The 23,482-nt window shown below is 55.3% G+C and overlaps 2 protein-coding genes across 4 annotated transcripts; one reads left to right on the top strand and one right to left on the bottom strand.

Annotated features, from left to right (window-relative positions):
• The first annotated feature begins 34 nt into the window (after positions 1 to 34).
• Positions 35 to 6,287, top strand: ACTMAP (actin maturation protease). Of its 3 annotated transcripts, none has more exons than XM_045783988.2 (6): positions 35 to 985; positions 2,560 to 2,622; positions 3,094 to 3,218; positions 3,504 to 3,633; positions 3,729 to 3,799; positions 4,572 to 6,287. In XM_045783988.2, the coding sequence occupies exons 1-6, from the start codon at positions 678 to 680 to the stop codon at positions 4,907 to 4,909; spliced, it is 1,035 nt and encodes a 344-aa protein (XP_045639944.1). In that variant the 5' UTR covers positions 35 to 677; the 3' UTR covers positions 4,910 to 6,287. The 3 variants fall into 3 exon arrangements, with proteins under 3 accessions (XP_045639944.1, XP_045640019.1, XP_045639827.1); XM_045783871.2 differs by having other exon boundaries at positions 37 to 985; positions 2,554 to 2,622; XM_045784063.2 differs by lacking the exon at positions 2,560 to 2,622.
• On the bottom strand, positions 6,284 to 22,192 carry ITPKC (inositol-trisphosphate 3-kinase C). The gene is made up of 7 exons (XM_045783614.2): positions 20,948 to 22,192; positions 16,685 to 16,784; positions 14,206 to 14,419; positions 13,434 to 13,638; positions 10,385 to 10,486; positions 9,688 to 9,759; positions 6,284 to 7,717 (listed from the first exon to the last, which is right to left on the bottom strand). The coding sequence occupies exons 1-7, from the start codon at positions 22,052 to 22,054 to the stop codon at positions 7,514 to 7,516; spliced, it is 2,004 nt and encodes a 667-aa protein (XP_045639570.2). The 5' UTR covers positions 22,055 to 22,192; the 3' UTR covers positions 6,284 to 7,513.
• Positions 22,193 to 23,482: the final 1,290 nt, after the last annotated feature.

The raw sequence follows: 23,482 nt of genomic DNA, 5'->3' as shown, positions 1-23,482 counted from the left end.
TCGCGAGTCCCGTCACGTGATGGGGGGAAAATGTGTGCTGCGGCCGCCATTTTGCTGGAAGGGGAGGCGCGTTTTACTTTCAGGCTGCGTTACTTAACTTGCCTGTATCGCGGCTCTCAGCCTCCTCCGATCTCTGAGCCTTCCCCAACCTACAGGACTTTTCCTTTTGCGCTCTGATTCTAGGACCTTCTCCACGACTAAGCCATTCTCCCTGCCAGGTGCCCTTTTGATCTCCTGACCTCTGATTCAAAGTTCAGCTCCAAGGTTCGGAACTAGGGCCTGGGATGTGAGGGGTTACAGAGCCTAAATTCCCTGGTCTTTAGCCCTCGGCCCCCCAGATCCCACCCTTTGGGCACCCCACCCTAGATCCAAGCCTTCATTTTCCCAAATCTGACTCCGGAGTTTCCAAACCTCGGCTCGGATAATAAAGTAACTTAAGTTCCCCTCCTGGAGCCTTGCAGCCCAGCCCCAAACCACAAATCTAGTTCCGGCTGAAGGACCCGCCCTGTTAACTCCCTGCTTCCATGGTTCCAGGTGTCAGTCCTGGTCTTTGAGGCCCACTACTCAGCACGCAAGTTCTGGAACTCCGCGCTAAAACCTTCAGAACGTTCATCCCCGCGACTAACTCATTTTAGACATTCTTGACCTTCCAGCACTTGAATGCCATAGACCCCAAAATGAGTTCTTCTTGCTCTCCTCCCGTCGAGTCCCCAGCCCCTCCACAAACCCCTGTTCCCCAAGCCCCCATCACTCCAGTTCCTCTACCCCCAAACACCCCTAATTTAGCTTTTCCACCTCCCTCAAGTCTCCAGGCCCCTATTCCCCCACCCCCACCGCCGCCTCCACCTCCTGTCAGGGGACTGGCTCCCCCTCATGTGTTCGGCCTAGAGAAGAGCCAGCTCCTGAAGGAGGCCTTAGAGAAGGCCGGCCCAGTCCCCAGGAGCAGAGATGATGTGAAGAGACTCCTGAAGCTGCACAAGGACCGGTAGGGTCTCACCGAACCACCTGGCCCCAGGTCACTTGAGCTGTCTCCTCTTGGGGTTTCCCATTTCCTCAAGGTCAGAGAGCCTGAGTGCCTCAGCTCCCTACTTAGACCCAGTCAGGGTGTGCCTGCACCAGAGAGAGATCCTGCCCTCACAGGCACCTAGTCCAGTGGCAGAGGCAGAGCCCTCCCTCACCAGGGACAGCCCCGAGTGGTCAGAGCTGTAATGAGGGAGCACTGAGGGCGGGCCTGGCTGAGCTGGGAGTTAGTGGGGCCTGAGAGCTGCCCTGGGTGTGATGAGGACAGTAAACAGCCTGTGCAGGGCGCAGGCTGAAACGAAGAGGTGTTCTTTTCAGGAATCTGCAAATATTTCTTTAACAGGACGGGGGGAGGTGGTATAAACATGGGATTTCACAGGTTGGACGGGGGCCAGATCACACAGGGCATGGGCGCCACGTGGAGGGAGGTGGACTATCCTGAGGACCCTGGCAAGCTGTGGCAGGGCTGTTCACGGGGAGGGAGGCTACCTGTGGGCCCAGAGGTGGTGAGACAGTCGGGGGGTCCAGGAGGAAGCTGGGGCACCCAGAGACCCAGGTGGGAGGGAGCTAGGCCCCAGACTCACGGAAGAAACTTCCAGCGCTCTAGACAAGTTTATAAGCTGTTTGGTTAGGACATTTGTAAGGCACTATTCTAAATGTGTTTAGGTATTTATTTCAACCTCTCAGTGATTTTGTAAGATAGGACCTATTGTGTCATTTTCCAGATGAGGAAACTGAGGCTTATGAGGTGAAGTCACTTAGCCACTCTTCACTTGGAAGAGCCCAGTTTGCACTCTGGCAGCAGGCCTTCATGCTTTTAGCCACTGTGCTGTGTTACCATCTTCCATCAGGATGGTGCTTCAAACGGAACCAGGAGTTTTGGGTTTTCCCCCCAGCCTTCCTTGTTCACTGGCCTGGAACAGAAATACTGGATAAGCATGTTGCCCGGCCCCTGCTGAGCCCTGGGGCTGCATCAGGATCAAAATTTTCTGAGTGACTTCCCCAAGGGTGGGGTGGGGCAGGCCTCCAAGGGCTCATTATCCAGGTGATGTCCTGGGCCTGGAGCATACCCTTACCTGGTTCTACTCTAAGCCAAGTTAAGGGATTTTCATCCCTATTAAAGAGGCTTGAGAAGGGTTGAAAGTCACAGGAAGGGTTTGGGTAGAGAGACATCCCTTCGAGAAATTTCCTGTAATAAATCCATTTTTCTGGCTCCGAGTTGCAAAGATTTTGCACATCTGTTCTTTGCCCCTATAATAACCGAGAGAAGGAGCAAGGAGCAGCAGGTGGAAGGATGATTCCCACTGAGCAGATGAGGACATGGAGGCTCAGGAAGGGAGACGTGCCTCATCAGGGGAGAAGGAAGTCAGCATCAGAGACTGGAGCTGCCCTCTGGCCTTAGGACAGCCAGACCTGGGTTCCTTTCCCCACCCCTCAACACTCCACTCCCAGTCACACCTCACGGGGGCGGGGGTTTGGGGGGGGGGGATCTAGGAGCTGGTTCCCATGTGATCTGAGCACGCTCTGATTCAGTTTCAGAAGTGACTTGCAGTGGATCCTCTTCTGTGCCGACCTGCCCTCCCTCATCCAGGAAGGTCCTCAGTACGTGCCCTGATCTGGGACTCTGACCCCTCTCTGCCTTTGCTGTGCTTCCTGAGGACCGATCTGTAGAGTGGGAGGCCTGGGTTCATCCCAGGCATCTTGGGAGGAGGCAGAGGGGAGGGAAACGGGGGCTGGAGGGTGGGGTCCCTGGTGCATGCGCAGTAAACTGTTGGAACAGACAAGTAAGCAAGTGAGCAGTCTTCACCTCTGACTCTGCTTCAGCCCCTCCTCCTGGAAGCCAGGTGACCTCTCTCCCCACCTTCCTGCCCTTCCTGCAGCCCTCCAGCCCTAGCCTTAGGCCGAGGTCACCCACTCCCCCATGAAGCAGAGTCAGGTCTCCCAACCAGGACTGGGAAAAGGGAAACTCCCCCAGCACAGCAGACCTGTTCCTTACACTCCAGCTTCCGGGGCAGAGGGGGCTCAGTAAAGACAAGACTTAGGGGTGGAAGGACTGGGCCTGTCTCTCCCCAGGTGTGGGCTGGTGGCCTTGTGGATGGCAGGCACGCTCCTGGCACCGCCCAGCGGCGTCCCCCTGGAGAGACTGGTGCAGATGGCCGTGGAGAGAGGCTACACAGCCCAGGGAGAGATGTTCTCTGGTGAGTTGGGTGTAGAAGGGTCTCAAGCCAGTCCTGTGAGGGGACTGTATTCCAATGCTCAAGCCCTTCTCCCTGTCCCAGTAGAGTATTGGGAGGTGGACTCTGGAGACAGGTTGTCTTCATTCTCAGCCCAGCTCTGCCCCCTCCTGCTGGGTGGCTGTGGACAAGCAGCTTACCCTCTTTGTGCCTCATTTTCTGCATTTGTATGAAGAGGTGGCAGTTGCAGTGATGATTCGAGGTGCAGCCAGGCACACAGCTATCCATCTGTCTCTGTCACCCTTGCAGTGGCCGACATGGGCAAGCTGGCCCGGGAGGCACTGGGCTGCGAGGCTGAGCAGCTCTGCGGTGGCCTGGGCGGTCCCAACAGAGCCCGTGTCCTGCAGCACCTTGTCTCCGGACATCCCCTGCTCATCCCGTATCCCAGGGCCCAGAAGGAGCTGGGTGGGGATGGAGAAGTGTGGGCGGGTCCCAGGGCCACACCACAGCTTTGGCCTTAACCCCCTGCACCAGCTACGACGAGGACTTCAACCATGAGCCGTGTCAGAGGAAGGGTTACAAGGCCCACTGGGCCGTGAGCACAGGTGGGTCTTCCCCCCCCCCCGTACTCCTATATGCTCACCCTGTTTTCCCCAGCCCCCCATTACCCCCACACTCTCAACGTGACACTGGCCCTTCTCCCGTACTAAGGCGGGGACCAGGGCTGGGCTGTCCCCATCCCCACAGGATACTTAGTAGGGACCTGGCAGGCAGCAGGTGCCTCAGTATCTGCCAGTCAGGGTTTCCATGAATAGAAGCTCAGAACATGGACTTTAGGATCAAACAGTTTAGGCTCCAGATCTGGTCCAGCCACTTCCGGGCTCTGAGACTCTGGGTTTTCCTTCCTCTGTCTGGAAATTGGGGTGACAGTGGGCAAAGCATATAAAAGTCTGAACGGCACAGGCACGTTGCATGTGGCGGTCAGTGCTGGCCTCAATCGGCCTTGTTGTCTTCATTCCACCCACCTGCAAGAAGGCTGGTTTGCATGTTAGGTGCCTGGGAGGCTCCCCATGCCTGGGTCCGTGGCCTCGAGGGCTCCGGGCTCCTCTGAGCATTCTCTTACTAGACCGCAGGAAACCACTGGGTGATGATGCCTGCTTGGTTGAACGCCACCTCCCCGTCTTTGCTACCAGCTGTAGAAGCCAGGATCTAAAAGCCTGTAACCCTCAAGCCGGACACCCTGGGTCCAGTCCCAGCCCAGCCGTGTGCCCCACCGACTGCTCCGTGACGCGGTGTGGAGGCAGCACCCACACCTACCCCAAAGGGCAGCACCGAGTCAGGGCTCACTCCCGCTCACAGCCTCCCCTCTCCTCGCAGGGGTCCTGCTGGGTGTGCGGGCCGTGCCAAGCCTCGGCTACTCCGAGGACCCCGAGCTGCCAGGTCTGTACCACCCAGTGCCCAGCACACCCCGCCAGCCACCAGCCCTGCCAGAAGAAGGTTCCCCAGGAGCCGTCTACCTTCTGTCCAAGCAGGGCAAGAGTTGGCATTACCAGCTGTGGGACTACAACCAGGTCCGGGACAGCAACCTACAGCTGACAGATTTCTCGCCCTCACGGGCCGCCGACGGCCGGGCGTACATGGTGCCTGCTGGCGGAGTGCGGGCCGGCCTCTGCGGCCAGGCCCTGCTCCTCAGACCACGGGACTCCAGCCACTAGCCTGCGGCAGCCCTGAGCCACACTGACAGGGCCCCGGCCACAGCTTGGCTCTGTCACCATAAGAGTGCTTGTTTCTCCGTTCACAAGAGCCCGCAGGTGTGGGCTGCGTTCCCAAGGACCTTCAGCCAGAGATCCTCCATGAGGAGTCCCCCTCCTGCCCCAGTCCATGGGTCCCAATCCCCTTCTCCCACGCCCACCCCCCTGTATTGGGCTCCTGATGTGTGGCTGGGGTTCAAGCCAGGAGCCAGCCAGCCAAGCTCCCTCTCCAGGGAAGATACTTGACCACAGCTCAACCCACAGGCCCTGTCTGCCCGACCTGAATGTTGGAGCCAGCCATTTCTCACTGGTGACCAGCCTCTTCTAAAGCACCCTCCTCTCTCTCTGGACACGTGCAGGAGCCTCCTCACCGGACCGCTAGCTGCCGCCCAGCATCTGTTCCCATGGAACCTAGGAAGCCTTGCCTTTCAAAATGCAACCCAGGTCTTACCACTTGCCTCCAGAGAAGCTTCCAGCAGATCGTGGTTGCTCACAGAATAGGGATTAAACTCTCTCAGCCCCAGCTCATCATGCTTTCTGCCACCAGCCACACCGGCCTTCCAGGTCACTCGAGTGTCCTATTCCCCTGCACCCAAGCCTCTGCTAACAGTAACTCCTTAATTCTGTTTTGGCTCAGAAGACTCCCTAGCCCCAGGTACGGCCCCTCCCCCACCATGTGTTCTGATTTAGAAACGGACAGAAAGTGCTTCTGTGTGCCAACCCCTTTGCCCAGTTTAACTCAGCAAATTCTCTAACTACGGAAGGAAGGTACTAGATCTTCCTCTATTTTACAGGTGGAGAGACTGAGGCGTGGAGAAGTGCCGTCACTGGCCTGAGGTCACATGGCCGGCAAGTGGCAGGGCCAGGATTCAAACCCGGCAGTTAGTAGCTATACAAATGGGGGTGGAGAAAGAGGTTATTGATTGAATGAAAACCTGTTGCTTCCACTCTGAACAAGTCTGTCTTGGTCCCCGGTGTAGCCAGTGCCCGGCAAAGGGTCTTACTTAGAGCGGCTGTACAGTGTGGTGTTTCTTCCCTGAAGAGGAGCGCCCCTGCTCTCACGCCTGTGCCAGAGCACCCTGGCCCTGCCCCCCTGGTTGGTGCTGTCTGGTGCACTGTCCTAGGAGGCCCTGAGGGTGCAGCTGGGAGCTGTCTCAGTCACTCATCTGTTCCCTACATTGTCCCACACAGCCAGGCACAAGAGCAGCAGCTGGGTGAATGCCGAGTGAAGCGGCCTCCTGTGCACCCCAAACTGCTCATGATCCCATTACCCCACCCAGCACTAACGGGGAGCTTTGAGCCCACACACCCCAGATGCGAAAGAAAAAATCCACAAAGTTGACCGTGACTGTGCAATTTATTGGGGCGTCGTCATGGGGGGGGAAGCACACGAAATGATTTTGCCTTCTGTTCCCCAACACTGCCCCAGCTAACGACTACCTCTCTCATATAAATAAGTATAAAGACGGTCAGTAGAAAAGGAGCACACCTCCTCAGGCCTGGAAGACACATGAGCTTCAGCTTAGGGAAGAGGGAGGCACCTGGTTCCCAGCCTCAGAGGCTAGGAAAGCCAAAGGTTCAGGTGCTGGAGGGGGGGGGGCATCACCTATCCTTGGCTGTGCTACTAGGGTCTTTGGTTTGGACCAGGCTTACAAGCCCCAGGCCACAGCCAGTGGCCCCACCACCCTGCACCTCTGATTCCCAAACCTGCTTTTCCATGGCTGAAAGCCCTTCCTGCCACCAGCTGGCCAGGAGCAAGGGAAAGGGGGTAAGGGGTGGAAGGAGGAAGTCTCAAGGCTGAGGCTGGTGCCCAAGGAACAAGGTTGTGCTGGTCACAGTGCCAGCACGGGGATGTGGCTGTGGTTTTGGTGTGCAGGGCTTCAGCAGAGCTCTTTCAGGAGCGGGGAGGATCCCATGGGGCCAGGGGGGGAGGGCAGGACAGGGTGAACTGGGTCCCGCCCCACAGCAGCAGCTCTCAGATCGGCCCCATGGTGTCACACCCTCCCCAGAGTCTGTCAGCACTGGAATGGCTCCCAGATGAACGGATGGGGCCAGAACAGACAGGTGCTCCTGCCTTTGTTCACATGTGAGGCCTGGTTCTCCAGCACACCAGTGATGAGAGTGACCTTCCCCCGGCCTCCAGGAGCCAGCTCGCAGCCGAGGGGGCTGACAGGAGGCAGTGATTACAGTCATTCCTACGGTGAGAGGCACCACATCACGCCTGTGCCCTGTGGCATCCGAGTTGTGTTCTGTCAGGGCTCATGGTTTAGTTATGGTCTCCAGCAGCCCCTCAGAAACTGTCCTGGCTAGTCGGAGGACCCAATCTGGTTCTGATTCACCGTGGGATGTGGCCATGTCATACCCATCCTCCAGTTTTAAAACCTCCCTATCATGAAAGGGCCTGGCGCTACCTGGTCTCCAAGGCCCTTCGGACCTTCCACTCTGGTCTCACGTGGTGTACAACACAACCTCTCCCATCCCCGCGGTCAGCCCCCCATAGCCAATTTCGGGGTACCACCAGCCAGATGGGCACCATCCAATAAATAAACCTGGCAGTGGGCAAGTGGGTCAACCCTGGGCCAGCCCCTGAAGGAGGTGGATCAAGTTGTCCAGACCCCAGAGGTACCCATCCTCGTGGTTGCCCTCGGCCCAGGGCAGTCGGTGGCTGAGCGTCTGGTGGTCAGGCAAGGCCACTGTCTTGCCGAAGTCAATCATCCAGACCCTGGCCAGGCCAGTGTGGTCATGCACAAAGAGGAGGGAGCTGCCCACCACCTGTAGGGAAAGAGGTCGGAGGTTAGGGGCAGGAGCAGGCACCGGCCTCGGGCCCCTGCCCGACAGGCAGCTGAGCAGGGTGATGAACTCTGGAGCCAGGCCGTCTGGGTTCCAATCCTGGCTCTGCCACTGACTGGCTACGTGCGCTTGGACAGGTGACGTAACCTCTCCGTGCCTCTGCTTGCTCCTACGCAAAGTGGGAATAACGGAGTGATAGTGCCATTTACCTCGAAGGTGGCTGTGCACATTACAAGTGGGAATTCATCCACACAAAGCTCTTACGCCAGCTGCCAGTAGAGCAAACGGACGGCCGATGTTAACCATTACCCTTTCCCACGCTGGGGTACAAACTCAGATGCCTGCAGGATCTCGCATGGGTCAAGAGAGCCCGGCCGGCACTACGAAGTGGATAATGGCTCCCCCGTGGAAAGACCTCGGACTGCAGCTGGTGATGATGTTCCCTCCTCTGGAGAAAGGTGATGACGGTAACAGCCCCCCTCCCGCCCCCCGCTAAGGTCACTGGCAGCATTCCACGACACACACACGCTCATGAAGGGCCTCGCGGTGCTTGGCACACAGCCCTCGGTAGATGCTGGCTTGAAGGGAGTTTTTTAAATTAGAAATAGTACTTTCGATGCCTTCATGGAACTCCAGGTGTGCAAGGCCCCCCCCTCTTCTAGTCGGGTTTCAAACCCCACTGCTCCCAGAGAACCCGGGTGCCGGGCGGGTGAGCAGATGGCCGGCAGGAGAGGCAGCCGCCGCCCCGCTCTGTTTGGCTGTTGGCATACGGCGAGCAGCCCGGTTGTTGCCACGTCTCCCAACGGGCCGGGGCAACCGGAAGTCCCGATTCTGGTGTCAAGTCTCATGTCTGAGATGCTGGCAACTCATTTTTTCAAATGCTAAGTCACCAGGTGGGTGACACCGAACCTGAGCGCAGAAGAGAGGAGGTCCCCGGGCCTCCCCTTTGGGACTTGCGAGCAGAGCCCAAGGGGCAGCGACGAGGACAATGAGGGTGACATTTAACGATAAGGAACACGACAGTCACAGCTGGCACACACTGAGGGCTGACTACGGGCCGTGCTTCCATATGTATTAACCTGCCTTATCCTCGCCCCGCCCGGGAGGCTGGTGCCCTGTTAGCGCATCCTGCCTGTCAGGAGACGGGTCCCAGGCCCAGGTGCTGGGGAGTGCAGACCGGGTTCAAACCCGGAGGCCCGACTCCCCGATCAGGGATCTCTGGGGAGTTGGGGATACCAGGAAAGAGAAGTGAGGGGGACCTGAGCGGGAGTGGTAGAAGAGCTTGGAGAGAAGAGGGAGAGGACACACACACGCAGTGAGGTCGCCACTTCACGGACTTCCTGCGACAGCCCAGAGAAATTACTGTTTCCTAAGAGACGCAGGCTGCACAGGGGAGGGGGGAGGGAGGGAGAGAGCCACTGAACAGGATGGCTGACACCGATAATTGGAAATCATTACAATTACAAAGTAATTTTAAGAGCAAGAAGTTAGGGCGCCTGGGTGGCTCTGCCTTCAGCTCAGGTCATGATCCCGGGTCCTGGATCGAGCCCCGCATCAGGCTCCCTGCTCAGTGGGGAGCCTGCTTCTCCCTCTCCTTCTACCCTTTGCCCTGCTCACACTCACTCTCTCTCTCTCTCAAATAAATAAAAAAATGTTGTTTTTCCCTGTGTTAAGAGGACGCTGAGGCCCTAGAAGGTTAAGTCACATGCCCAGTGTCGAAGAGCCTTCCTTGCAGACCACCTGGCTCGAGCCTCTGTTCCCAGCGATCCCATCTCCCTGAAACCCTCTCTGCCACCTACCCTAAAGAGCAAACCCCAAAACGTGGGGGTTCCCCTTAATAGCTTTGCCCCGTGACTCTGTCAGCAGTTTCTCTTTGGTGCCACCCGGATGCTGACACCCCCCACCGCCCCCCACACAGGGCCTTCTGCTCCCACGGCCGCCAGGACTCCCACCTCGTGGGTTTTGAAGAAAGGAGAGTTCTCCAGAGCCTCTCGGAGTTCTTCCAGGCGAGCCACGTACTTTCTCTGTGTGGGAGGAAGCGTTTCTTGGTTAGCACAGGGACTCTGTGGGTCCTTCCCCACCCTGAGAGCTGACATCTTATACCCCCAAAGGAGCGGGTGGAACCCGGCCAGGATGGGCTCAGGGGAACCGCGGGGAAAATGGGAGGCGGGGGGAGTCTTGGAAGCCTCTGGGTGGCACAGAGCAGAGTGTGGTGAGAGATACATGAATACCCACAATTCCTAGCAGCTCCTCCAACCGAGAGTCCCTTTAATCTCGGCTTGGTCAGAGGACTTGCTCTGGCCAATAAAACGGGGCAGAAATGATGGTGGCCTTTCCAAGCCGTCCTCCATTTTCACTCGTTCTCTGGGCCACCGGCTCCTACCCTGAGAATGCGCCCAGGCTCGCCTGCTGGAGCGTGAGAGACAAGTGGCCAAGTCGTGAGCCGAGACAGTAAGCCCATCACCAGACGTATGAGCAGGACCCAGGAGGGGTCCAGCCGGCTCTCGCCAAGCCACCAGCTGACCGCCGATGGTCAGCAAGGCAGGCCGGTAGCGGCCAACCCGGGCCTACAGCAGACCACCGCCTCAGGAACAACAATGACGGCGGTGGTCTTAGCTGCTAAGTTCAGGGCATGGGTGCCCCGCTCACCAGGATTGCACGGTTCCCATCCACAAAGTCCTCCAACACCTTCGTCACCTGCTCCAGCTCCTGGGTCTTCTTGAAATTGGTGTTGCAGGTCCCGTTGGCCTTCTGCAGGGCAAGGGGCGAAGGCAGAGCGTCACACCTTTTCCTTCCCGAGCAGGACACCGAGCAGCCTCAGGCACCACCCGGGACCACCTGCCTGTCCCCCCGCTCCTAGCTGTTCAGGAGGAGCGGCCAGCTCACCCGCCAGCCCAGCCCCACCCAGCCTCAAGGCGCACTCCAGAGCAACCGGTCCTTCCCAGGCTAACCTTGAACCCCCTGGCTAAGCCAGGCTAGCCCAGTGGACTTTGGAGAGGGGTGGGTCTGGCTTTGAACAGTGACTCTGCTGCTTCCTAGCTGGCGGCCTTAAACAAGCTGCTTCGCCAGCCGTGGCCTCAGTGCCCACATCTGGAAAATGGGGATTGTGTTGGTATTTACCACCGTTAGGTTAAAGCTGGTATAAGGATCAGAGGAGACTGGATGTGTGCAGGATGCATGGCACAGTGCCTGGCACACAGTTAAGTAAGCACTGCCTAATGAGACTGTTATTTTTTTTTTATATCTGAGAAGGGCACAGAGAAGCCACCTGAGTCATTCCGCCACACTCTGTCAGGTGCCGTGTGGGCGCTGATAACATGGAGGTAACAGGACAGACACACAGTCAGGTGAAGGAAGCAGGTATGGTATAAGATCATCACAAAGGGAAATAAGAATAATGAGGAAGTAAAGAGATGGCCCTGATCTGGCAGGGTAGAAATCAGGGTGGGCTTCCTGGAGGAAGTGAAATTTAAAAGCAGACAGAAGGGGCGCCTGGCTGGCTCGGTCTGTAGAGCAACTGCCTTCAGCTGGGGTCATGATCCCATAGTCCTAGGATCGAGCCCAACGTCCGTCAGGCTCCCTGCTCAGAGGGGACTCTGCTTTTCCTTCTACCCCTCTCCCCTGCTCATGATCTCTCTCTCTCTCTCTCAAATAAATAAAATCTTTAAAAATTAAAAAATAAATAAAAAATAGGGCCGCCTGGTGGCTCAGATGGATAAGCATCTGTCTTTGGCTCGGGTCATGATCTCTGGGTCCTGGGATCAACCCCCGAGTCAGGCTCCCTGCTCAGTGGGGGAGTGGTCTGCTTCTCCCTTCACCCCTGCCCTTCCCTGTTGTGCATGTGCGAGCGCACTCTCTCTCTCTCTCTCTCTCAAACAAATTACATAAATAAATAAATAAGTATTAAAGTAAAAAATAAAGTAAAAGGAGACAGGAAAACGACTGGGAGTCAATCAGGGGAACAGTAGGGGGAAGAGCATGTGCAAAGTTCCTGTGGCAGGAAAGTACAGGACTCTTTCAAGGAAATGAAAGTGCTTCACTGTGGCCTAAAGGTAGAGGAGGAGGAAGAGACGGGGGGGGGGGGGGGGGAGAGATGAGGCTAGACCCTGGAGCTCCCTCTAGGCCAGGGAACTTCTCTCGAGGGGACTAGGGAGCCATGGAATAGGAGACTAACAGTAGGATGTACAAGTAGAAAGATGGCTCAGGCGAGGCCATGGGGAAACAGGCACTCTCATGCACCGCTGGTGGGGTGCACAATGGTCCCACTCCTGTGAAAGGAGCTTGACAATCTCAAGCAAAATTCCCAATGCACCTCATCTTCAATTCTGTCCTCCTGCTTCGGGGAATCTTGTCTACAGCTAAACCTACCCACTCGCAAAGTGTCTTGTGTATAAAGTGATTCACTGAGGCACTGTTTATAATGGCAAAGAGTGGAAACCCAGGTGGCCATCTGTAGGGGACTGTGTCTCATCCACAGAGAGCTATTACACAGCTGAGTAAGACAGGAAGGGAGGAAGGGAGGAAGGAAGAGAAAGGCAGGCAGGCAGGCAGACTTTCTATGGAATGATATGGAAAATTCTCCGGGGCTATATACTTCCTTTTGGAGGAGGAAAATTTAGGATATACAGTTGCATTTGTTTGTATTTGCAGGAAGAAACAGAAGAAACCATCAAGTAGTTCTCCAGGAGCAGACGGGGGTGGGGGGACAGAATGGGGAGGACAGAAGCAGGGCTGGGAGAGAGATTTCCCCTCTATACCCTTTTATATTATTTTGATTTTTGAACTGTGTGAATACCTCTTCAAACAACTAGGTTTAATTTACAAAAAAAAAGGAGAGAAAGAAAAAAGGAAAATCTTTCCCCAAACGGGGGAAAAAGGATCCTTCCAGCTGCCATGTCAGATGAGGATCAGAGGGGGTGAGACAAGGACCTAGGAGCCCAGAGAGACTACGGTGGGAGAGACCAGGGAGGCTAGGGAGGGAGAGACCAGGGAGGCTAGGGAGGGAGAAACCAGGGAGGCTAGGGCAGAAGAGACCAGGGAGGCTAGGGCAGAAGAGACCAGGAAGGCTAGCGGGGGAGAGACCAGGGAGGCTAGGGCGGGAGAGACCAGAGAGGCTAGTGGGGGAGAGACCAGGGTGGCTAGGGCAGAAGAGACCAGGGAGGCTAGGGGAGAAGAGACCAGGGAGGCTAGCGGGGGAGAGACCAGGGAGCCTAGGGCGGGAGAGACCAGAGAGGCTAGTGGGGGAGAGACCAGGGAGGCTAGGGCAGAAGAGACCACGGAGGCTAGGGCAGAAGAGACCAGGAAGGCTAGCAGGGGAGAGACCAGGGAGGCTAGGGCAGAAGAGACCAGAGAGGCTAGTGGGGGAGAGACCGCTAGGGCAGAAAAGACCAGGAAGGCTAGTGGGGGAGAGACCAGGGAGGCTAGGGCGGGACAGATGGATGGACTAGGGCAGGGCCATGGGGAGTGGAGCAGACAGAATCAGTAGCTGTTCAGGGAGACAGATAAACAAAACTTGGACACTGATAGGGGTGAGAGAGAAGCAGGACCTCCCCGAGCCCCTGTCTATTCATCTTCCACAGTCTCCTGCTCTTTCTCCACATCCTGCTTCTTCCCAGCTTTCCCTGACACCCATGTTCCCCAAGAGGCCCTGCCTCTGATCTAGCACTCAGCCCCCAGGCTAGCAGCTCCTGGCCCTCACCTTGATGCCCTCAATCCGGAAGCCCAGGGTGGAGGTCGAGCTCACGGTCTCCCTCCACTGCATGTAGCGGGGCTTGGTGACAGCACCCTGGGCATGTTCCTCAGGGGTGGGGGCCCTGGGGTCCACAGCCACCATCTTCTCATACATGTCCTTCCGGGGCCGGGGCCTTTCTCGGGCCTTCACTAGCTCCTCCTCCAGGTAGGTCCTGGGACACAGAGGACGTGACAAAGAAAACTATGAGGAACAAAGATGGAGGACATACTCTCTGATATCAAGACAAGTTATAAAGCCACAACATGGCACAAGAATAGGCAATTAGATCGATGGACAGGAACAGAGTCTAAAAACAGACACACATGTGTACATTTACCCAAGTCATGACAAAGAAGGCCCAGCAATTCAGTGGGGAAAGGGAAGTCTTCTCAATAAATGGTGCTGGGTCAATAGGATTGCCATATTGGGGGGGGGGGGCTTCAATCCCTACCTCACACCATGTATAAAAATTAATTCTAGATGGACTGCAAATCTAGATGTGAAAGTTAAAACAATAAAGATTGTAGAAGAAAACAGGAGATCACACAGTCTTGGAGTAGGCAGATTTCTTAAACACAAAGCTACTAATCATAATGAAAAATGACAAACTGGCCTAAATGAGAAGTGCTCCTGTTTATCAAAAGATAACTATTAAGAGAGTGAAATGGGGGACGCCTAGGTGGCTCAGTTGGTTGAGCATCCCCAGACCCTCTGCCCCCTTGGCTGACCCTCAACCTACCTGCTGCCCATCTTGCAGTCCATGATGGAGGGGCCCTCAAAATCCGCCAGGAGATCTTCCATCTGGTTGAAGGCCTGGCCATCCCGCTGCACCATGCCATAGTAGGTGGGCACGAAAGGCCGCAGGGGGTCACTCATCAATTGCTCCAGGCTGCGCTGCTCACACTGACAGAAACGCTTTAGGATCCGACCATCCTCTCCTGCCTGGAAGTTGCCTACAGGCAGCACAGTCGACAAGAGCGTCAGAAGCTGCATCAGCCAGAGATCTTCTCATCTCCCGGATGCATCTTACCTGACCCTTCCGAAAGCCTTTCTCTCCCTCCCTGCAACTCTCACTGTCTTGGCCTCTGTGTGGCAAGGACAGGACCTATGGCTGCTCCTTGTCGAAATGGAGTCCTGTTCACAGCACTGTGTCCTCATTTGTTTTGTCATTTTAGATTGTGAGCTCATGATCGGCTGTGGGGCTCTGTGTGCGGTCTGAGTCGAGAGCATGATGCTCCAGAGCAGATCTGCATTTGCTCTGGGCACCTGGGGGGCTCAGTCGGTGAAGCGTCTGCCTTCGGCTCAAGTCATGGTCCCAGGGTCCTGGGATCGAGCCCCACATTGGGCTCCCTGCTCCACGGGGAACCTGCTTCTCCCTCTCCTCCCTGCTCCTGCTCTCTCTCGCTATCTCTGTCTCTCTCTCCAATAAATAAATAAAATCCTTAAAAAAAAAAAAAGATTTGCACGTGCTTCTGCCTGGAGTTCCACTGTGCTAACCCCTGGGACCAATTTAAGTTAACTGACAAATCTGGCATTTCCTGGACCCTGCAGACTGTGTAGATTAGAGTTATGAATTCTTATGGGAGCAAATTGTATTTTCAGATTATATTCTCCAAAGATGGCCCAACAATAGCTCCTGCCTCACAGGTCCTTCTAGAATTTCACCACTCCCCATCAAGAAGCGGAATCTAATTCTTCTTCCCCCCTTGAATCTGGGAGGGCTGATGACAGAAGCAACCCTGTGACTTTGGAGTCTAGGTCACAAGAGGAGACGTGATTCCCACTTTGCTGGCAGAGACGCTTGCCTTTGCAGTGCTGAGCAGCCCCGGAAGAAAGCGGACTAGTCCGAGTCCACCATACTGTGCGGAAGCCCAAGCAGCAACACAGAGAAGCCACATGGAGGCGGCCCCCGCTGACAGCCAGCCAGCAACTGATCGCGAGGCATGTGAGTGAATGAATCTCAGAAGTTTCTGCCTTGCAGCGTTCAAAAGAGTTGTCCAAGCTGAGTTCCCAGAAACCATGGCACAGCAACGAGCCGTCCCTGCCAAGCCCTGTCTGGCTTCCTGACCCCAAACATGTGAGTGTAATAAAATGGTCCTTTTCTTCCACTAAGTTTTCTTTTAACCACCACTACCTTCTGAGGGGTTTTCTGGTATTTTAACTCAGCTAGAGTAACGCGAACACATAGAGATGGCAGCCGTGTGGCGGGGGGCGGGGGTTGGCTTTTCAACAACTCGAATCTAGGGACGAAGAAGGTAGGTAAGTTCCCTTCTTGTCTTCCTTTGCCGGTGGGCCCACCTAATTTTTCTAGTCCCCGCTGGTACCCTTTTTTGTAATAAAGTTTTATTGGAACACAGACACACTCCTGTGTTTAGGTATTATCTATGGCTGCGTTCATGCTGTAACAACAGAACTGAGTAGCTGCGACAGAGACCATACGGCCCACAAAACCTCGGATGTTTACTATCTAGCCCTTTACAGAAACTGCTACGTGCTGGGCATTGTACTACCACGTGCCACAGACGTCACGCTCGGGCCTGCGGAAAACCGTTACAGCTGCCGTTTATTGAGGGCCTATAATACTCTGGACATGAGGAGAGAACAAGGAATGATTATTTCCATTTCTGAGGGGCCTGTGTTTCAATCTTCGTAGAGATTTTGGTTTATCATTAATTTTTAAAATATTTTATTTTCTTTTTATTTTAAGCAGGCTCCACACCTAATGTGGGCTTGAACTCACAACCCAGACATTAAGGGTCGCGTGCTCTACCGACTGAGCCAACCGGGTGCCCCGTTCATACACATTTTGATTTTAACCCTTCAGTTAAGCCCGCAAGGGAGGTATGATTATCTTCGTATTACAGGTGAGAAAACCAAGGCCCAGGGAGAGAAAGTAACTAGCCCAGGACCCCCATATATAAAGCGCAGAATGAGGATTTGAGCCCAGGACCACGTTTTCCCCAGGGTTGAGGATTTGCTCCCCGTCCCCCTGGCGCTGAGACCACAGGGAACAGCCCTCAGCCCTGATGTATGGATGGCCCGGCCCAGGCCCATGCACTTCTCATAACAGCCTCATGAGGTGGAGACAGTCCCCAAGCCCATCTGACAGCTGGGACAACCTGAACTACAAAGAATGGCTCTAGAACTTTCTTTCCCCAGCCCAGGCATCTCTGCCCAGCCTGTCTGCCCCCTGCCGTCCCACACACCCCTGCTCTCACCAGCGTGTCCCGACAGCTGGACCCAAGGGTAGTGTTTTCGGAAGGAGACCATGAAGGGCGAATATCTCAGAACCGTCTTCAGCTTCTTCCAGGGTTTGTTCTGTGTGGGGCAGAGCAGGGTGGGGTCAGTGCCAAGGCTGGGGAGGGGAGGGGGTAGGATGCTGCACTGAGGGAAACCAGGTGGACTGGGGGTCTTTCCAGGGCCAGGGGGCTTCTTGCGATCGCTGCTCCCAAGCTCACTGGGGTGAGCAAAGCCCACTACTTCAGCTATCTCGAGATCCCCCAAAGGCCTCAGCAAAGGTGAGGAAGAGCCTGTCCATTGTTCTTTGTCCTTCTCCAGTGAGTAAAAATAGGCCAGGTCTTTTCACAGTCACAAACAGCCCCCAAGTCTTCCCCTCCACAGACACACACCAAACACCTGGAAATGTCACTTCTGTCCTGAAACCCAGTCAGAGCTTCTGGAGAAGATGACAGAGGCAGGAGCTGATGAGTGGAGGCTGAACCACACAGAAAGAGAAACAGAGCCAGATGGCAAGGTGACGACAGAGGCAGAGAGAAGGGCACAAGAGATGGCGACCGGGACAGTCATGAGAGCTGCTCCCCAAAGGGCTCCAGCCCCTCCCCCTTCCAGGGACGTCCCTGCCGTCTTGACCTTAGGTTACTGACGTGCTTTGGCCAATGAAATGTGAGCAGAAGCTTGAAAGCCAGTACATGATTCTCCGTGTCCTTTGCCCTGCTGTAAAAGGGGGTGGGATGCGTGGAGAGAGAAAGAAAAGCTTCCTCAGTCTGGGCCCTGAGTGAAGACAGCATGGAGCAGGGCCCCCTCACCCACCAGTGGCTCATGGTCCCTGTGCAGTATGAACAAAAATAATCCGGTGTTGTTCCAAGTCACTAAGTTTGGGGGCTGTTTGTTACTACAGCAAACCCTGACCTAGCCTGACTAATACAGAGACAGGGTTACCAAAAGACCAAGAAAGCATAGCAAGACAGAAAGGGAGACACGGATACAAAGTAATGACAGGAAAGAAAAAGATAAGTAGAAACAAAGAAAGAGAGAGAACTAGCAATAGAAAACCAGTACAGCAAACTGAAAACAAAGATTTATTTGTATCAGGTTGACTCAGTCAAGAGGTTCTTGAGACCGGGTCAGCGTCTGAGTCACACGCATGAGCACGCGTGCACACACATGAATACATTCTGCGCCAAGGCACAGGCCCTGAGGCAAGTACTAGGAGAAGCGGTCCTCTCCACAGAAGGAAGCTGTGTGGCCCATCCCCCACTACCCTGGGGTCAAAGCCATGTTCTCTCCCACCTGCTCAGAGCCCAGCTACCTAGCAGACGTCTACGTGATGGTGGGAAGGTCAAGCAGAGGCAGGGTGTTGGGACCGCAGGATTCAGGAAAGGCCAGTCCTTCCACCCTCCAGCTGCCAGCCGTGGAGAGGAGGTGATTAATAAAGGTTCCTGTTTACTAAGCACCTGGGACATTCCAGGCACAATGACAAAGACTCGGTGAGCCATAACCTACTTAATCCTAAAACACAACCCCAGGAGGACTGCTGCCTCTGTGTTACAGAGGAAACAGAGGCTCAGAGAGATGAAGTCCCTTGCCTAAGTCATACAGCACAGTGCTGGGGTTCCAACTCAGAACCCACAGCCCTGGGCTTACATGCTATACCCCTGCTGGACTATGAAGTCTGAAGGCAGGGATTGGGATTATCATGGTTACACCTGTGTCCCCAGCCCATGACTCGCACACAATAGCTGCCCAAAAACGTTGCTTGAAGAAGTTTAATTTAACGGTCTTTTTTTTTTTTTTTTTATCATTAAGCAGATTCAGTATCTTGTCTCTTTCTTAGACCTGACGGTTAATCCGGGCTTTCTTAGATCGTTTCACGTTGGTCTCCTCTCCCATGCCCCCTCCTCCAGGAAGCCCTCTCTGATACCCCAGGTGCGGCCAATCACACCACCCACCCCCAGTGGTCTTCTACAACACTCGGTTTCCCCCATCATCCCAGCCCTGACCTCTCTGTATGGTGATGGGTCTGTCTTCTCCACTGGCCTGGGAGCCCCATGAGGGCAATGCAATGTCTCAATCACTGCTGTGTCCCCAGCAAAACCAACACAGGGCTGGACACATAATAGAGGCTCAGGCTGTTGGTTGTCTGATGAGGAGGACAGGATGGATGTGCGAAGGAAGGGAAATAGGAAGGAAAGGAAGAAAGTAGTGGGACTTTAAGGTCGGATGGGATTTCAAAATGAAGCGAGAAGGAAGGAAGGGTTTGTTTTCTGGGCAGTGAGAGCAGCTTGAGCAAGGAGGGGAGGCAGGATGGTGTGTCCTTGGGCTTCGCGGCAATAGAGGGGGGTCAGGAGGGGAGCAGGGAAGCTGAGCATGGGAAGCAGTCTGGAGACAGGAAGCTCTGAACACAGGACTGAACTTCTGATCGCTATCTAGAGGGCCCTGGGGAGCCACGGAAGGTGCTGAAAGCAGGGAAGTTTCCAAAGTTGATCACAAGTGGGTCTTGGAGGCAGATTCTGAAAGGATGAAGAAAAACTGGACACAGGGAGGTCTGGGAGGAAACAAGTGAGGGACAGATCCACCCATACACCCCAGAGGTTCAAATAACTGGGTTTTAAACTCAGCCAGAACTGAGTTAGAATCCTGGCGCCGCCTGGGGCGCCTGGGTGGCACAGCGGTTGGGCGTCTGCCTTCGGCTCAGGGCGTGATCCCGGCGTTATGGGATCGAGCCCCACATCAGGCTCCTCCGCTGTGAGCCTGCTTCTTCCTCTCCCACTCCCCCGCTTGTGTTCCCTCTCTCGCTGGCTGTCTCTCTCTCTGTCGAATAAATAAATAAAATCTTAAAAAAAAAAAAAAAAAGAATCCTGGCGCCGACCAGGCTTGACCGATCCTAAGCAAGTGGCCAAACCTCTCTAAACCGGTTTCCTCCTCTATAAAATGGACATAATAATAATCCCAATCTCATAGTGATGTTATGAGGATTCGGGGTTAACACACACACACGACACTTAGAAACGTGCCTGGTATTCCAAGGGTATGAATCCCAGCTGTGTCTTCCAAAGTGTGTGACCTTGGACAAGTGCCACGGCCTGTCTGGGCCTCAGTTTCCTCATCTATAAAATGGGAATAGTAATACTAGCTACCTCACAGGGCTGCCATGAGGATTAAGTGAGTTAATATGAGCGAGGAGCTTGTACAGAGCTGGGCATAAGTGAGCGCTAGCTATTTTTTCCCCATCCCCTTCCAGGTCAGCTGTTCTGAGATGCCAAGAATGTGAGAGTAGGTGGAGGGAACAGCTAAGGCAGAAGGACCAGAGGGTCAGCTCCAGGCAGGTTGAGGCAGCTCTGTCTCTACCTGTAGCCACATGTGTGAGCACGTTCCTAAGGGAGGCCTGTGGGGTGAGGGGGACTCAGGGCAGACTCCAGCCAGAGGCCCCACGAGAACGGAAGGACCCAGCAGGCCAACCCACTGGCGGCTCTCACACCTGCCTCGGTGCTGACCCTCCCTGAACCTGCCCTGCCCAGCCCTCCTGATTCACCAGGGAAGAACCGCACCCAAGCTGGGGGTGAGGGTAGAGGATGTAAACAAGAGTCTGCAGGGGGCTCCGTGGGGAGCTGGGGGGGCAACGGGGAGACCAGAAGGTCCCTGGCTACGCTGGGGGTCCTTAGCATTTTGGGCTCACACAGCCCTTCAAGAATCTGATAAAAGCTGGGGGGCTCAATCCCTACAAAAGTGAATGGCTAAAGGGTGGTGAAGGTTCATGACCCCTTAAAACAGCCACAGGAATCTAGACTAAATAATTTGGGGTAAAAAGTGCACCCTTTCTGTTCTCCTCTACTAGAGCTCTTCAGATTTTGAGGTTACATACTTCCTAGAAGATCCGACAGAAGTCAAACATGCCTGCTGCAAAAATATATGTGTATACACACACAGACGCACACAATTACACAATTTCAGGAGTTCCTGGGCACCATGAAGTCGGCCAGTGGCTGTCCATTTTAGACCCCAGGACTGGAGGCAGTCGGGGAGGAGAAAAGGAAAGGATTAGGAGGGTGCCTGGAGTGGGCTGGTAACCTGGCTGTCAGAGGGAGGAGGTCGACAGATGGAAGAGGTACCCGGAGATGAAACTGTTGGTGGCTGCTAGAAAACTTCTCAAAGCAAAGGCAGGGGGATGGGATAAAGGTCTGAGGGGATGGAATAAGGGGTCTGGGGGGATGTGGCTCAAGGGAAGGATGGTTCCCACTCACCCCAGACCTGTCCTCGGGGTCGCTGGCACCTCCGCCCCCGGCCACCACATCATCCTCAGACTCGTCGAAAGAGGAGGCAGAGGAGAAGCCGCCACTGCCCCCCTCAGCCCGGGAGGGGGGTCCCATCGGCTGAGCCTCAGGCTCAGGTGTTTCAGGAGTGATGATGAGGCGGGGCACAGGGGTCAGGGGATTACACTCCAGGTGAGAGTACAGAGGAGGCCCCAACTTCCCAGGTTCTGGTTCCTCTAATAGGCCATCCTGCTTGGACTCCCCCAAAAAACAGTCTGTCCCAGGTTCTGTCTGCGGTCCATGAGTATCTTGTATCTGGGGACCATCAGTGCCAGGCCGTGTCCAGGAGCCAACAGTATCTTGCTGTGTTGGGAAACCATCAGTGCCAACCTGTTTCCAGGATGTTTTAGTATCCTGTTGTATCTGGGAGCCATCAGTGTACAACTCTTTCCAGGAGCCATCAGCACTTGGCTCTGTTGAGGGACCGGCCCCCTCTGGTTGAGTCCGGAGGCTGGACCTGTTCTTATGGGTCCGGAGGTTATCAGCCAAGGTCTTGGCCCTCTCTGGTTGAGTCTGTGACCCACGTATCTCTACCTCCGTCCAGGGCCCATCAACTCCCGGCTGCGTCCAGAGGCTGGCCCTCTCTGGCTGAGACTGGAGGTCAGACCTGTGTGGACCAGTCCAAAAGCCATCTGTCCCAGTTTCCGTACAGGGACCGGCTGTCTCCAGTTCTGACCAGTGGCTGCTCCTCTCTGGACATGTCCGGAGGCTGGATATGTGTGGCTCCGTCTTTTGGCCGGGCCGCTCTGTCTCTGCTCCGAGACCAGCTGCTTTAGGCTCAGCCTGTCCGTCTGTCCCCGGCTCAGGCCCGAGGCCGACCCTCTCGGGCTCGATGTGGAGGCTGGACCCCTCGGTCCGGGCCCGGGGCCCGCTCCCGTCCGGCCGCCCCGCCGGGCCCCCTGCGCCCGGCCCAGGTCGCTGCTGCCCCGGCTGCCGCCGCCGCCCCCCTCGCGGCGCCTCCAGCCCCATGCGGGCCGCTCCCGGTAGCGCCCCGGCCTCTGCCTCGCTCAGGCTCCCTCGGCACGGGCAGCGCCTCATGCCCGCTCCCTAGGTTCGGGCTTCGACCCGACCCGGCCCCTCCTGCCCCTTTAAATCCCGCGAGGGGTGTGGCTGGGGAGCCCCGACTCGCGGGTTCCGGCCCGCGGAGTCCTGCCCGTCCGGCCACGCAGGGGTTAAACGATACTCTGCCCCCCCCCCACCGGGAAAGCCCCGAAGCACCGCCCCGGACATGACGCAGAGGGGACGGGCCTTGCCTGATCCCGCCCGCTTCTGTTGGAGGGGGTGGCCTCTGAGCGCTCCAAGCTGGTCCAGGTTGGTTGTGAGCCGCCGCGGTCCCGGCTGCGGGCTAGTGGGGCCCATTCCTAGACCCCCGCAACTAATCCGACCTTCCTACACCCTCTAGTGACCAGTTTAGCCTCCCTGTAATCCTCGGTGACGAGTCCAGCAGCGCGCCCATTCTTCAGTCAGAGCCTGGACTGACTTTCAAAGACTTCGAAATCCTACTGACCTAAGTTCAAGACCCGCCTCTGCCACTTAACTAGCAGTGTTACCTGCAGTGTGTGACTTACAACTTCCTTCCTGCCCCAGCCCCAGGCTCAATTTTCTCACCTGTGAAATGAAGATACATAATATTATTATTTCAGAAAATGTGTGTTCGATGCCACAAGAGCCAAGCGTTTTTACTAGCAGGGATATTGAGGCCCAGAGCCGTGAAAGAATTTGTCTAAAGGCAAAGTGAGGTTAGATGAGGGGCAAGCCAGGACCTTAACTCTGAAGCTAGGATGCCTGGCTTCAGATCTTGGCTCCAGCACTCACTTCTTGGATGCTCTTTCCCTGCAGACTTGTCTCCTTTGAGCCTCTATTTTCTCATCTGTGAAAAGGGGATAGCGGTGGATAATTTCCTCACAGGACCGCTAGGGGAGTATTTATTAATTTGCAACAACATTTACATTTGTTTACTTGTTTTGTGCCAGGTGCTGTACTTACCAGTTTATACCCCAACTCTTGTGAGGTGGGGATCATCATCATTCCCTTGCACAAACAGGAAAACAGGCACAGAAAGACAAAGCAGTGAGTCCAAGATCACACATCTAAGTTGTGTAGATTTGAACTCAGGCCCATTTAATCTAAAGTCTGGGCTTTTGGTCCCTACAGGGTGATATAATTTGCTTTTGAGGCTGGGGGTGTGAGTGAAAGAGCCAGAAGTTGAGAGTATTTTCTCTAAATTGGATCATGTCCTCCTCTGCTCAAAACCCTCCATGATTCCTATCCCACAGGGTAAAAGCCATAGTCTTCACTGTGACTCACTATCCCCTAAGGGACCTGCCTCTAATTACATCCCAGACCTCCTCTCTGTCTTTCCCTCTCACTCACTACGCCCATTGGCCTCCTTGCTATTTCTCTGAGATATTTTCCACCACAGGGCCTTTGCACTGGTTGTTCTCTCTGCTTGGAACGTTTTTCCCT

This window comes from Ursus americanus, chromosome 21 (assembly GCF_024610735.1).
Source record: "Ursus americanus isolate L20-20 chromosome 21, mUrsAme1.1.p, whole genome shotgun sequence".
Taxonomy (NCBI): Eukaryota; Metazoa; Chordata; class Mammalia; order Carnivora; family Ursidae; genus Ursus; species Ursus americanus.
The sequence above is the reverse complement of the archived record's forward strand: the minus strand, read 5'-3'. Positions and strand labels throughout refer to the sequence as shown.